General features: G+C 47.7%; 1 protein-coding gene across 2 annotated transcripts in view; it reads right to left on the reverse strand.

Moving 5' to 3' along the window:
- Positions 1-595: 595 nt before the first annotated feature.
- The window catches only part of PAPPA (pappalysin 1), a 177,239-nt gene continuing 162,455 nt past the window's right edge, over positions 596-15,379 (reverse strand). For both annotated transcript variants that reach the window (XM_088065841.1, XM_005527194.3), the window contains one exon: positions 596-6,146. In XM_088065841.1, coding sequence (XP_087921967.1) covers positions 6,039-6,146 — 108 coding nt within the window. In that variant the 3' untranslated portion in view covers positions 596-6,038. The remainder of the gene's footprint in view (positions 6,147-15,379) is intronic.

The following is a 15,379-nucleotide window of genomic DNA, read 5'->3' on the forward strand; positions in this document are numbered from 1 at the left end:
TCTTGGAGTGAAACATGACCTGCTTTTGAAAGACCAGAGGAAGTTGTTGCTTATTCAAAGAAAGAGAAAAAGCTGTATAAAGAAATTCTGTGAAAATGATTTAAAAAACATCATGAACCAAAAAAAGGACAACTGTTAAAAACTGTATTGAAAAAAAAAATAAATTAGATGAACAATTGTGTAAATATAAATTAAAAAAGATGACAATCTTAATAAATAAGCTTTACTATTTACATCTTTATATATTGCTTGGAGACTTAAATTAGATCCGTTAAAAACAAACGAACGCAAAATAAAACCCAAAATTGGAGCAGCAAACGTACAGGCGTGAGGTACAGAATTAAGGGTTGAACTGTATTTTGCTTGTTTCTTTTTTTTTTTTTTCTTTTCTCTTTTATACAGTAGACCAGTAGAATTCTTGTGAAAATAGATCCTCAGCACTTCATTGGAGTATTGGTTGACGTGGCTTCCAAAAGGTGCCAAGAAAGATTCCATAATAATAATAAAAATAATAATAATAATAATAATAACCATAATAATCATAATAATTATAATAAAAAGATACAATATGATACATAAATATGGAAGAGCAGTTGGTAATATGAATACATTTTTCTCTAGACGAGATCACAGTTTTATTTGTAAATATTACACTGATATATATATAATATTACACATATAATATTATATATATATCATATATATATTTATATATATATTTATATATATAGAATGGCTCAATCCTGCTCCCAGTGAAGTCAACAACAACAACAACCTGTGTTGACTTGATGGGAGCAAAATTCAGCCTCTCATCTGCAGACAGGTACGTAATTACAGAGGCCGTACAATGCAAACTCCACAATGGTTCCAATTCCCTCTCGAATTGCTGGTGAAATGTTTCATTAAAGCCCTGGTTCTTTGCACTCAGAAGATGGAAACTGGTGGTTGAATGTGGCCTCACCAAAAGAAGGAATAACCAAAAGACTAAAAACTAAGCCAGAATGGGAACCAAAGACAACTTGGACTCATTAGCTCCACATCTCGACCCAACAGGACTAAAACCACCAACAAGTAGCACCAAGACTCCTCATCAAACACCTGAAGCCAACCCAAGCTCTTGAGTGTGGCCTCAGAGGAAGAGATTCTCATTCTTAATGAATCTTGGATGTGTAGATCCAGTGAAAAGGGGAAAACTCGGTTTGCCAAATGAAGACAGAAACAAAACATTAAGCCTCACTTTGCTCCTGCTAATAGGAATGGGGGGGTTTGAACCCCCCAGGTGGCAGGAACAGCCCAGCACCAAATCCCCATTGCCCAAGTTGACCGTAGCTGCAAGGAAATACATCTTGGGCCACCTGGATCTGCTCCTGCTGATGTCCTGCTCATGCTCCCACTGAACTCAGTGGTCAAGGTCCTCCAGGGAAATGGGACTGTTCTCGGGGCTACAGTATGCCCAGCATATAAGGTCACCTGGAGGCAGGAGTGCTGCTGCACCCTCAGCAGAGAGATGGCCTTCCCCAGAGGATGGGATAACATGGAAAAAACGTAAAACAGATCAGCTCAGCTACACCCCTGAAACCAAAATGGGCCCCACAACCATAAAGGTATCTAGAGATATCTAGAGCGTATCTCTGTCGGGCATGTGGTCCTCTCCCAGTGATATGAACATGCCCATCAGCTCTCCCTGGGGCCTCTGGGGATTGGGCAGGAGAGGGCAAGATGCTGCCAAAAGGCTGGGAATTTCCATGGCATCCAAAATCATTCTAAGACCAAACTTCCAGCTCTGAAACCGCTTTGAGCATCCTAGCCTTGGCTGACTTCACCCCATCCCCTCCTGTCTTCTAGCTCGGCCTCAAATGGGCACAACGGGCTGGAGTGTGGGAAGGGGGTGGTCAGCACCCCGCTTCCCCAAAATGGGAATCACCTGTCTGCTCAGGTAGCAGCTTTCTCCTTCCCCCTTCACTCCCAGTCTCTCGCAGCTCTCCGGGATTCAGACTGTGCAGTGCTTCTGAGTGCAGTAATTAGAGCACAGTGAAATACTGGTTAAATGAGTATGTACAGTTGGATAACGTAAAAATAAGCACAAATACACACTTAAAAAAATAATCTGGAAAAAACAAAACAAAACAAAAACTCCACTCCCTCCCTCCCCCCACAAACAACAATATAACAGGGGATAACCCCTTAGCCTTAGTTCCTGGACTTATCACAACACACAAGGAAAACAAAAGCAGACAATGTTATAAAACCTCACGGTACTTCTAGGGAAATCTACACTTAGTATCTAGCTCTCTACTCAGTTGGCAGAATCAGTGTTTTCCTTTCAAACACACAAAAATAGGCTTTGCTCTTCTTGGATTTGGATTATGTGGGTTTTCTTTTTCTTTTCTCCACTTTTTATGGGTTTTTGTTGTTTTATTTTTTTGTCTCTATTCCTCTCTGTAAAGCCTCACATGTTATTTTTTTTCCCCACTTGAATCTCTTGCAGCAAGAAACTTTCGTTGGCTATGGGGCTTTCTTTTTTCTCTCTCTTTTTTTTTTTCCCTTTTTTTTTTTTTTCTTAGACACAGGTAAAACCTAGAACAAACCGACAGTTACAACCAAGTGAAACTGAAACTGGAAGGGAGGTAGCTGGAACCCGATTCCAAGAATCCTCTGGTGCCATCCTCCTTTCTCAGCCTGGGGGGGACAGCGGAAGATGCAAGAAAAGCAGGAGGACACCAGCTCAGCCTGTCTGCGAGAGGGTGGGGAGGGAGAGGGGTAGCAGCTGATTGGAGTTTCCCACCCCACCGTGCACCATTTGCCGCTTTCTGCTCCAGCTTTCCCTCCTGCTGGCCATGGACATCCCCCACAGCCTGGTGGCCCCACATAAGGTGCAGCCCTGGCTCACTATCTGTGACAGAGAAGATCTTGGCACTAATGTGAACTGGGCTTTATGAGCAGCTAAATTTCACCAGCATGAGCACCCTCTTCTCTTCTCCCAAACTTCTGGTTTGATGTTGTCCTGTGCTCAGCGGGTGGAAGTGGTGGTTGTTGTCCCTCTCACCTTTCACCCCCTGGCCACCACAGTCTGGGAGGTCTTTCCTAGGACTCCACTGGGAATTTGAGTTCCATACAGTGGTAGATGATGGGAGGATCCAGCCGTCCTTGCCCGAGGTTGGGAGCACAGGGGACAAGACCTGAGCAGGTGTCCATTCCCCACAGCTCCCCTCTCAGAATCCCTCTGGGTGCTTGGTACAGCACCTGAAAATGCAGAGGGGATTTGTCCCAGTGGAAGAAAACACCGAACCATTGGATTTAATATGACTCAGAACAGAACTTATTTCCACTCCTAAACCCATCAGCCCTACACTGGAGTAGAGGGACAGTGCCAACATAGTAGTTAAAAAAAAAAAAAATTAATCAAATAGCAGCATGGAAAACCTGTCAGTGGGAAAGGGAGTTGGGGCATACCAGGACTGCAGGAGGGAAGCTGAGGAGTGAGGCTGTGCTGGTGAGAAGCCACTGTCTCCCTTGAGCTGAAGTGTCCAGCTCAGCAAGCAGGGGCTGGCCAGAGGGGCTCAGCTGGCCTTGAGCTCCTGTGAGCCCACAGCAGCAAGTGGCAATAATATGTACAGACCTGTCTCTCCTGAGCACTGTCCAAGTGTGAAAAGCAGATGGGAAATCTCCGTGCTGAGCTCTGCACTGGGAAGGGCATTTTCAGGATGCTGAACTGAGGCTCCCTGCTGGGATGAAACCCAGGTGGGTGGAGAGGGGAAATCATGCCAAGACACCTCAGGCATTGAGGATGTGAAGTGTTGTCAGTCTGAAAGGCTTTTGATGTTGTGAGCTCTTCTGATAGGCTGGGTGGCACACAAACAATCTGCCAGCAAAACAGGGGAGGGCAAAGGGACCAGAAGGAAGCATCAACCTTTGCACAGAAGGAGAGGGGCAGAAGTTGAAGCTTATGCCACTGCATAGCTGGGGGATGTTCAGTCTAATTCTATGGCAGGGACCCTGATCCCACTGCACCTCCCTTTCCAGGATACCCCTGCACAGGGAGGGCAGAGCCATCCACACAGCTCCTATGGACAGGACTTCTCTAGGAATAGCTGGAGCTTCACAACAGAGAGCTCCTCACCTTCTTAATGACAATCACCTCTCCAGGCCTCTACTTAAGTTCTTGAGATTCTTCTCTGGTTCATTCCAACAGAAACAACACCAACAGTGGGTAACAAGAACCTGGCTCCTTGCACCTATTATTCTATATTTTTTCCATTTCTAGTTCTCCAAATAATTTTTACATCCATCTCTATGAGCTAAACGACCCCTCCCCTTACCCTTCTGCCTTGCTCCAATGCCTAAAGCAGGAGTTAGAAAAAAATCCTTTCCTCTTTGCCCAGTAGATTGTGCAAGTCATGACTGTCCCAAGGAACAAACAAACTTAACACTGGGAAGGATGCTCTTTTGGATGTGTGTTCTTCCTGGCAGGAACTTGGAGCAGCAGACACATGCCCAAGCCACACTGGAAAGATCTCTGGGATTTCCCTGGGATGGTTTTTAGCAGCAGCAGCATTGGATGCCCTGGGTATCTCGGTGACTCAATGTAATGAATCCTGTGAGGAAAGGAATCACCAAGGGTCTGGCACATGTTCCCCTCTGGGCTGAAGCAGAAGGATGAGAGGGAAGTGCGAGGTCTGCTGCAGCTAATGCCCTTCTTTCTGGAAGATTACAGACAGCTAGGCTCCTGGTCTATCCCAAGTGTGCGACCCACTGGCCTGGCAGCTTAATACTGACAAATATGGCCAAAATTCTAATACTGTCTCCTATGGGCCTTTCCTAATGGCAGGTATCTCCTCCTCCTCTTCCCCTCTCCCAGAAAACAGGAGGATGAAGAAGTTGTCAGAATCAGATCACCATAAGAGTGGGGTGGAGGAGGCCTAGAGAGCCACTTGGCAGGGTGGAGACCAGAAAGCAGATTCCTTAGGCTGGCTGGTGTCCTGTTTTCTTGCCCCAGTGCTGAGGAGGAGACCAGAGGGTTTGAAAGGCAGGTTGTAGGTAAGCTTTAAGGCAGACTGTTTGGTTTGCATGGGGTTGTTTTTCACCCTGTCCTGACACAGTAAGGAAACTATTTGTATGGGACATAGCAGCAGGAGTAGCAGCAGCAGACATGCTCAGTGACAAGTGCGGGCGCGAGCTCCCCTCTCTGTGCTCCTCAGAAGCAATCATCCATGTTCCTCCATGCCAGCCCTTAGACTCCCCACTCCCTCACTCCAGCACTGGACCACCTGCCCTGCTCCACACAGAAACATCCCAGAAGCCCTGCAGGCTACCAGGGGGCTTTTTGTTGGCTCTTTGAGGGCAGGGGGAGAAGGAGGAGCTGTACAGAAAGGCCACTGCAGTCTGCTGAGCTGCCTGGCTGGAAGTAGCATTCCTGTGAGGAGCAGATGCATCCCACCTCTCAAGCTGGCTGGGTGCCTGGCAAATCACTTGCCAAGAGGCCCAGCCCCGTGGAGATCCCACCCGAACCACAGTGCCCCGAGCATGCGATACCTCGGCATTCAGCATCAGAAAAGGCTCAGCTTGGGGTCCTCCAAGAGCTCAGCCTCTTCCATGAATGGTCTGAGTTGTGAGTGCTGGGGAGGGGAAAGTGTTTTTGTGTTGATCATAATCTCTCACTCTTTCTCTCTCTCTCTTTCTCTACTTATTTCTATAAATATGTGTACATAAATAGTTTGTTTCTCGCCTTGAATCTAGATATGAACTGTTCAAATTAGGTGGGCATAACATGCTGTTTTGATACATGAAAGTCGTCTTGACTTGACTCGTTTGTTTTTTTTCCTCATCGTCACTATTTTAGATATAATTAATACATAAACCCCTACTTTGAGTTCTCCTTGGACAAAAATTAAAGGCAGACTGGTTGAATTCTAAGGGTCCCTGGTGCAGAAATGCCATCCAGTTGAGCAGCTAAATGTTAAAAACGATACCAAAAGGGATGTGGTGTCTCTCCTAGCCTGCCTTGAGCAGTGTGGTCCTCCTTTCCATGTCACTTGGCTTTACCCAAGACTGAAGCCACGGAGATCTTTCTGGTTGTGCTCTTGGGCATTGGGGTCCCTGCAAGCACACTCTCCTTGTAGGTCACAGGACATAGGAAATGGTGTCACCTGGGAAAGAAACCAAAAAACACAAAGGCATGAAGGAAGGAACACACCTAACAGCAGCCTGGAGAACAAAAGATGTCTGAGGTGAAATCTTCAGAGATCAGCTGCAATCCTCACTATGTTATTTTTCACAGTGATTTATGTTAGAGCTGGGCTGGTGCTGCACTGAGGCTCTTAAGGGCTATGGTTTGGGTGCTGCTATTTAAGTCCATTTGTGCATTTAACTATGAATGTTCTTGGGGTTGAATTCCTCAGGAGCAGAACCAAGAACTGTCTCACAGACCTGGAGTCCAGCAGAGACTTCTCTGAACACCTCTTGTGTTTGAATCAGGGGGTGCAGCTAATGGCACTGAGGCACAGCAGAGGAATGCAGTGGGAGACTGCTGCATCCACCATCTGTCATCTCTCTGTGACCCCTCTGGAGAAGCGTGGGAAGGAGCTGAAACGACAGCCTGTGATGCCTGGCCACTGAAAGCTGATTTGGGCCTATTGCATCACAGTATTTACCTGCAGAAAAGGCAGTGGGACAAGTGTTTCACTTGCCCTGAAGTGAATTCCCAAGAATTTCTCCCATCTGCACAGACTGAACAAATGACCTCATTCCCCTCCTTTACACTCCTTCCAAGGCAGTGCCACAACCTGTTCCAGTGTTCCCAGGGAGGGCTGCACACCTTTGCCTGCTCCCCCTGGCTCTGCTGCCACACGTTCACTCTCCCTTTCACAAACACTTCCCTGCAGGCTACGCCGCCCGACTCTGCCTGTTCCCCATGCATCACCCACAGCCCACCTAGGAATGTCATCTCCATCTAGACCTTCCACACGAGTCCCTGCCTGTCCCTCTCCAGGATGCCTTTCTCCTGACGCACACAATTTGGGAAGGAGGGGTGTGGAGCTTTATTTCACAACTGGGAAGCCTAAGGCAGGGACGTGCTGACAGAGACACTAAATAGCCAATGCTCATCACCAAATCAGGGCTTAGAGAGCCTCCTCCCCTTACTTTTGACTCCATCCACAGAAGACCCGACCCTCCAGGTGGAATAGGGTGATGACTCTTCATCAAGCCGTGGCCTCAGTGACTTTTGAACTAAATAATCAGTGAATAATCGGAATCTACAATTGCGCAAATATGGAGATTGCAAAGAGAAGGAAGAGTCCAAAAAGTTAGAAGCAAATGAATCCAAATAACTGGCAATTGAATAAGTTTATAAACTGCAGAAAACAATAGGAGCTTAAGGGTCACTTGATCCAACAGAAGCCAGCCCGAGCAGGACAGTCTCGTATCACAGTGTTTTGAATATTCTTAGATAGGAAAACAGAGAAGTCTGCAAACAATGGGATTTGGGGATGAGGCTGAGGAGGGATTGTTTTAATGACTGAGTTAAAATACTGGAAAGGAAAAAGAAAAGATACATGCAAAATAAAAATTGTGTTTTTCTCTTCAGCGTAGAAGGAAACATTTTGGTTTAGATTATCTGCTACATTTCATGTTTGACCTTTCCCTTCAAGACAAACAAATAAAAAAGACTATTTCACAGCAAAAGTTATGTCTTGAAATAAAAACTTGTTTCACTTAGAAAGTGCTCAAACAAAACATTTAAGTACGCCTGGAGTTTTCCCCTATTTTCATTTATTTTATCCTGAATCATTCAGTTCAATCTGGATTTGGCAATGATTTTGACTTAAAAAATCCTCCCTGATGTACAGTGAAGCTACTGGCTGGAGGCGAGACCTGGGAACCCGATTCTTTCATTTGTCTTGATCAAGCTTCTTCCTCTCCCTGGCCTGGATTCCCTGTGTTTGCCTGCAACAACCTGACAAAGGTGATTAAGTGGCCCCTTAATTCCGAGGATAGACAGGGAAGATGGATCCACACTTTGCATTGAGCACAGGTCAGCCACACACCCAATTCAGTCATTTCAGTAAAGTGTCTGAAATTAGTGGTGACAGCCTACTGCACTTCGTCTCTGCTGCTGCCCAGGCTTAAGCAGGTTGTGCTGCAGGCACAGAGATTCCAAACATGGTCCCATTTCACCTGTGGGAACATCAGAGCCAGGAGAGAAAGCCCTGCATGACTCTGTCTCCAAACCACCAGCTCACATTCCCCTCACCTACTCTCTGCCAAAACAGCAGCCTTAGACACCAAACTGGCAGGAGTTTGATGTTGCCTTAAGTGCTCCACCTCCTTCATTCCCTCTCCTTCCATTTCTCCTCGTGAATCCCTTGTTTTCCTCTTTGCTTTCTCACAGGCTGTGCTCAGCCCTGGAGCAGCCTGAAAAGGTGCATGTACGAGACTGGATTGCTGCTGCATTACAGCCAATTCCTGGGGAGATGGAGCAACTAGAGAAGAAATGTCTGGCTGTTCATTTTCTCCCTGTAGTGGTCATGGATAGAAAAGCAGAAGCTTCCTCTGGGGCAGAGTAGTGGCCCCCAGAGCAGAGAGCTTTGTGGCTCAGCAGCAGTTCCCAGCAGTGGGTAGCCTGATGGAAAAGGTTTGTTCCTGATCAGATCAGTCTTATTCACTTTATGTCCCTTATGGAGGCTTTTTATGCAATTTGATTTTTACAGTGCTATTGTCCAGATAGATGAATTGTTTTGTCTTATGGCAGTGAGCTCCAGAGATCAGTTTTCTATTATGTGAAAAGGCAGAGATTTCCATGGGTAATGAGCACAGCCACAGTCATATTAGACATGACAAAATTCTCCAAAAACTTAGTGGTAATACAGAGTTTCCCACTTTAAACAACATTTAGAACAAATACACATTTGAGTTCCCCAAGGACCTGATTTCCATAGGTATTTAGGGAATTTAACTCACACACAGAATCTGCTGGGACTGTCTGAAGTACCAGGTCAAGGAAACTGTAAAACCCCTTAGAAGAAGGGCTGTCTGTTGCCTTGGGCTCACACAGTGACAGCCTCTGGAGTACACAGCCATGAAATAGAGCTGCTGGATGTGCTAGAAATAATAAATGCTGAACCTTTCAATGAATGATAGCCCGTTTAGGTGTGCAGCCCAGATATACATACTCCAAGATTAACTACCTCTTTTCTTTTTAAATAGGTCTGTGAAAGCCCAGCTCATTACCAGAATACATGACCTGCATTGGAATTTCCAGATAGACTCATTGTAGACCCAGGAGTAAGGAGTCAGCTCCTCTTCCTCCAAAACACCAAGCCCTGCATTTCACCTACGTCCATCTCTCCATGTAGAAAACCCAGACAGTGTCTAGGAGGGTGAGAAGAAAAAGCTAAAAATTAAGCTTAGGGCCTGTCTTGGACATCTGATAAAGTAATACAAGATACTGTACCCTCAGACCAGTTAAAATAGATTGAAAAAGACAGAAGTGAAGAACACCTACACACACAGCTCTTGGAGATGATCCAGAACAGTCATGGCACTGGATCAACAACGCTCAGGGGAATGTGAGTCACACCAGAACCACACTGGACCACAGACTATCTGTCATCAAGAGAAAAGAGATACAACCTCCTTCATTCCTGTCACCTGGAGTGTGCAGGTCATGACACATCCTGCTCTGAACCTAGAGGAGCAAGGTCAGCAGGTGTGGGCTCACAGGATGGGCAGGAGACTGGCACAGATGCCCAGGTGTAACTCAAAACATCTCAACCAACTCACCACCACTGCTGCACGGTGCATGACCTCAGACTTCCTTCTCCACGGGAGCCCTATGCATCCTCCCCCACACTGAGTGATGAGACCTTGGATAAAACTCAAGCTGCCTCTTAGAAACAGGCTAGATTTGTCCTGGATGCCGTGCTCCTGAGTGTGGGAAGGAAGACAACAATGCAACAGAGCAATGCAGAACGAGGATGCAGGTCATGGAACGAGTGAGAGGTCATAACTCCTCGCTACATGCACCTATCTGAAGAGGCTGGTGACATCCCAAGGCAGATCCCTGCTGAGAAAGGCCAGTCCGTAGGGAACTGGTGGGAATGTTGACAGGAGATATCCCAGACAGGTACAGGAAGGGATGGAAAACAGCTCAGAAAAGGCTGTAAGCTCGTCCCTCACAGAGTCTGGTATCAGGCTGACCTGGCTGTGCCTTCTGTCCATGCCTGGGGTTGGCTCACAGCAGCACCAGGGCAGGATCAGGCCCAGGGAGGGGGAAACAGGGGAGGAGGGCTGCAAAGTGTTGGGAAACAGGCTGTTGTTAGATTTCAGCCCTGAAGTGTTTGCGAAATCTCCCAGACAGGCCTCGCTGGGGCTGTGGAGGCCCTGCTGCAGGCAGAGCCTCGCGGGCAGTGCGGCCTGGGAGATAAGTGTGGCAGCCTGTGCTGAGTGTCACAGCCTTGTGCCTCCCCAGAACCTCCCAGCTCTAACACCAGGGACTATTCTGTTCCTTGACAAGGCTCTTGTGGGATAAAAAAGCATCTTGGAAGGGTCTTCCCGGTTTTCAGCATCGAGGTCACCAGTTTGAGATAATGGAGCAAGGGAGAGCCCCGTTTTAGCTCTGAGCACTGGTATGTGGGTTCACACCTAGGGCACTGCTCCAGAGGGCCTGGGAAGACAAAGCTGGCAGGAAACCTCCTCTCCAGGCAGCACATGCAGTTCTAAAAACTCGAGATTTTGTTAACTACCCCACCATAAACTGAACTTTCCCCCAATGAAACCAGAAACGGTGGTGTAACGAGACGTAGCTCAGCTGAACCCAACAGATGCTCTGCTCTCTCCATCGTATGCAAATTGGGAGCAGCCTCACCAGAACCAGTGGGAGCAGGATGGCCCAAAGCCAGCAGGGATTCCCGGGAAAGCCCAGCCCGCATGGATCCCGCATCCCCGCCTGCCCGCAGAGCAGAGCGAGGGAGCCTGTTTGCCAAACCACACGGAGCTCAGTTGCTCAGCAATCAGCTGTGCTTCCTACTCTCGTGCTACTGATTGTGCAAACATGAATGTAATTAGTCTAAATAATCACCAAAGATTTAATAGGAGCCAGACCACCCAGAGGACAAATAGCTGGCGGTGGAGCAGGGAAGGTTTGCTCGCTGTTTTTTGTAACACTTGCTAATGAAGTGAGGTCGGATAGCAAAGCAAACACCCTCCACCAGCACATCCCCTGGGAACGCCGTATGTTGTGGGAAGCCCCACGTCCCTTGAAGCCAAGAACAGTTCTCTCAGGATAGGCAACATGTGCTACTACCATCACTGCTTTTAATTTATTGACGCCTGGAAAGCCTCCCTGAAGGATTATGAAACCAAGCTCTGAGCCCCAAAATAAGCTCCCATCCCAACCAACCCTGACTGGAAACGCTCCTCTCACATGGCAAACAGCTACAGCCACCGAGCCTGTGACCGAGGGCCGGTGGGGAAGTGAGTTCACCCACACGTCGGGGAGAACACGCGTGCTTGGAGCGTTCAGCCGCTTCCAGAGGCATGAGGCAACACTCAGCATTGTATCCTGCCTTCCTCCCTGCTCACCCACCATTCATTGTATCTCCCTGGCTAATTATAGAGCTGACAAACACGCCCAGCTGGGGACAGGCGAGCAGTCAGGAGAAGCATCGCAGCAGGATCATCAGTTCTTCTGGAAAAACAAGATTTCCTCAGCTGGGGTGGTCACTTAAGCTTCTAATGGCACCAACTGCCTCAAAACTATGTTGTGGCAATGGAGAACGATCTGAGATTGCCTAAGACAGGTCTCTGCTGCAGTCAGAGAGCTGGGAGAAGGTGCTTATTTCTCCAAAATACCGAGAAGTGGTTATTTCTGTTGCCTTAGGGGCAGGAGTGCAGACTCATCCCCCCCACTTCCTGGGGAGACAGGGACAGCCTTTGGAAATCCCTGCTGGAGCCAGCAGCAGCCCCTCAGTTCAAAGCTCCTTTCTTTAGGCCTTGAATTCTCGGCCATAAAGTCTCTGAAGAGGTTTTGATAACTGGCCTATCTTTTAGATAAGCAAAGCTTTGGATGAATCCCACACAGCCCTCTATCTACCACAAGTCCTCATTTGTTTTCCGCCGGGGCACTTGCTGGTTTTCCTCTCCAAGGTGTTGGACAGAAATGTCAAGAGGCTGAAGGGACAGGACAATTTTTCTCTTTTTTTACCAAGTGCTATGGGGAGAAACAGTGGAAGGAAAACCTGAGTGATAACTGAGTGAGGCAGGTTTTTCTCATGGGAGCTGTAGGTTTATCCCTTCTGTGACAAAAAGGAAAGGCAGAGAGGAAAGACAGATGAAAGTTCACCCTTTACAAATGGTTGAAATTGAGGGAATTTTAAAACAGCAAATTCAGTGTATTTAAATCTACAGGGACCAGACTGCAGGACCTTCAACCAGGCAAATCTGCAATCCGAGGCTGGAACAAAGTACGTAAGCAGAGCCTAAAGAAAAAAATTCTCATTTCTGTGAGGCTTTTCTAGACAGTCTTGTCTAGGGAAAACTTATAAAAGGGAAGGGGAAGAAAAGAAGCGGAGGAGACAGTTACTGGAGAGAAGATTTCCTGAAATGAATCAGAGGAAGCAGCCAGAGCCTCTCCCAGCAGTGCTGCACACCCCATGAGCTCCTCGCAGGCGGCCAAGAGCCCAGAGACAGCCAGTTATGCCCAGGTTATTTATTTCCCCCACTCTGGCAGTGTCACGTATGTAATGTTTTAGAAAATAGTGTCTTCTTTTATCTGTGGCAGGATACAAAGCAAGAAGCAGCTTCCTAGAGCAGCCAGGCAGAAGGGAGCTGGCAACCTGTGCTGGGTCAGGAGGGGAGGAAGATTAAAAGGAGATGGGATTTTGCTTTGTCCTTCACGGAAGACTTTATCCCCTCCAGATACACAACAGAAGCTTTCTCTCCCTTGGAGGTTGGCCTTCCTGTCTCTCAAAGCTGCTCCTGGGTCATGCACAGGGCAAGCTGTGAGCAGCACGGCCCCGTCCTCTGCCCCAGCAACAGATCTGCCATCAGCCCCCTGCTCCCCACACAGCCTGCCCGTGTCCCTGCTTCCCTGGGTGGCACTCGTCCCTGTGCCAGCCCTGGCTTCTCGCCCACTGCAGGGCGACGCTCATCAATTAGCGCACAACAAATAATTAAGCTGATGAATGTCTCTTTTTCCTGCTTTCTGACTGCACTTGCCTCGAATTTATGCCCAGATTATTACTGAATTTATTCGTTGCCACTTGCAGCATTCAAAAGAGGCCTTTAATGATTTCTTTTAAGCTCTCCAGCCTGATTGTGAGCAGTGCAGGGCAAATACTCATTATTTCCTATCTAAGCAGCAGTGCTGATTAGTCAGTGCTTGGTCAGATAAGTCACACTGCTCCATTCCCCGCTCGCTGACGGAATCCACAAGGTCACTCACTGCTAATGTTCAAATGCAAAGGGAAAACATGGGATAAGCATGGAAGTCCCTTGTGCATTTTCAGGGCAACAAAACAGGGGCGTGCAAAATCTCACATTAAGTAAGAGGGCTCGGATTTAAAGTGAACTTGGGCTGAAGCATTTTGCTTTCAGGCAGCCTGTTCACAGCACTGTGTGCAGCCCAAAGTGTGTTGGGGAGGGTGGCGGGGCTGCAGTGAAACTTAAGTCTTGACAGTTTGCGGACACTAAAGATCTGAAGCCAGCTCTTACTCGACTGTTGACTCCTGAATCTTCACATGGTGCAATGTTAATCTTCAGCCCTTTCCCAAAATAATGTGTGGAGTTGCTATGTTCTCTTAAATGTGAACCATGTGTCACCTCAGCAATGGCTGCTGTGGGGAAAAGATGATAAATCTAAAGCTTTTAAAATGTCCTGTGACATTTTGGGAGAAAAACAGGTGTTGTATAAATGTTGGACATTTATGGGCAAACTTGTAGGGGTTTTAAAAGACTGACACATCTGCCACATAGTATGTAACCCTGAAAGAAAAGGAGCAAAGCAGTCTCTTTCATGTGTCTCATTCTCTCTACAACCATATGAAAATACATCCTCATCTGGTATTGGAATTAACAGAGCTGGACTTGCCCCTCCCTATGTCTCCTCCAGGATTTTGGCTTTTAAACCCAATGTGTATTTTAAAACTGTGCCTTTTTAAGTAGGTGGCAAACTGTGCTGGAAGGATTTGGTATGCGGAGTATTTTTATTCAGCTCCCTTTTCTCTCACCTTTCATTGTTTTTCCCATTGGAATATCTCCTGTAATGCTCCACTCATAAACCTCTTCAAAGAGAGGGCTGTATTTGAACAGCCTGTCCTGAAATCTGGTCTCAGTCAAAAACTTCAGATGGGAAAATAACTGGGAGAGCCAAGCCCCACGGCCCACGGCTGCTGCTGCAGGTGTCGGCAGCCGCTTTGCAGGAGCGAGGTTCTCCCACTGCCTCCTTGACTCTGACCCCACAGCCCCCCTGGCTGGGTTACGATTCCCCCTTTTACCCTATAAATGTAATAGACTGGGACTTAGCATCTTGCTTTTAGTGTGGAAGATCCAAGGAGGAGGCGGTTTTCCTCACCTCTCCCAGGAGTCTCATTCAGGTCCTGGGATGCTGTTGGTGTTTTGGGAGAGAGGAGGAGATTCTGGGAGCTGAATGCATGCCAGGCCTGTGATGGGCTCCATGGCTCACCCCTCCAACTGTGTGATCTCGAGGATGGGGTGTTCTAAACTGCCAGCTAGGGCAAATCTAGTTCCCCAGTTCCATTGACCCAGCTCCCAGGGAAGTCAGTGAAAGCAGACTCATCTCCAAAAAGCTACAAAACCTCCCCTTCCATGGGGAAAATCCATCAGACGTGTGACCAGCTGCCTGTGTCTGACCATTTGCCCTTTGCACCGAGCAGTTTTAGCACAGAAAACAGCAACCCACTGGGCTACAAAGTGCTTCCCCTCCTTGGGAGGTCACTTGGTTTCTGGGTGGCAGGGAAGCAGCAGATATTTTGAGCGTGAGTCGCCTGGCTGGTAAGTGTTCACAACTCTGTGCAGATCCCACTTGGTCTCAACTCCCTGCACAGCAATAAATCCTGCTCCCAAACCTTAATCCTATCCCTCCCCCCCTCCTCAATTCAGCTCTCCCATCCCTTGTGTTTTGGTTGTGCCCTTAGCTCCTGTCTTGATGGGGCTGGTTTGGGTCAGTCCCCTCCCAGGCACCTCGCTTTCGTTCTTCTGACACTGCTTGGGATTTTTCATCGCCTGCTCTGCAGCCTGCAGGCAGTGAGATAAAGTTTCCCAGGCAGGCTGTTTTGGGAGGAGAAGACCTACACCATGCTGAGCTACCGGGCACTTCCAGCTCTGCCCTCCCGGCTGGTGGGAGGTCAGCGAGCAAGCTGTG

This window comes from Pseudopodoces humilis, chromosome 22, assembly GCF_049639895.1.
Source record: "Pseudopodoces humilis isolate 2021_Gansu_Grassland_sample_001 chromosome 22, ASM4963989v1, whole genome shotgun sequence".
In the NCBI taxonomy this organism is placed as follows: domain Eukaryota; kingdom Metazoa; phylum Chordata; class Aves; order Passeriformes; family Paridae; genus Pseudopodoces; species Pseudopodoces humilis.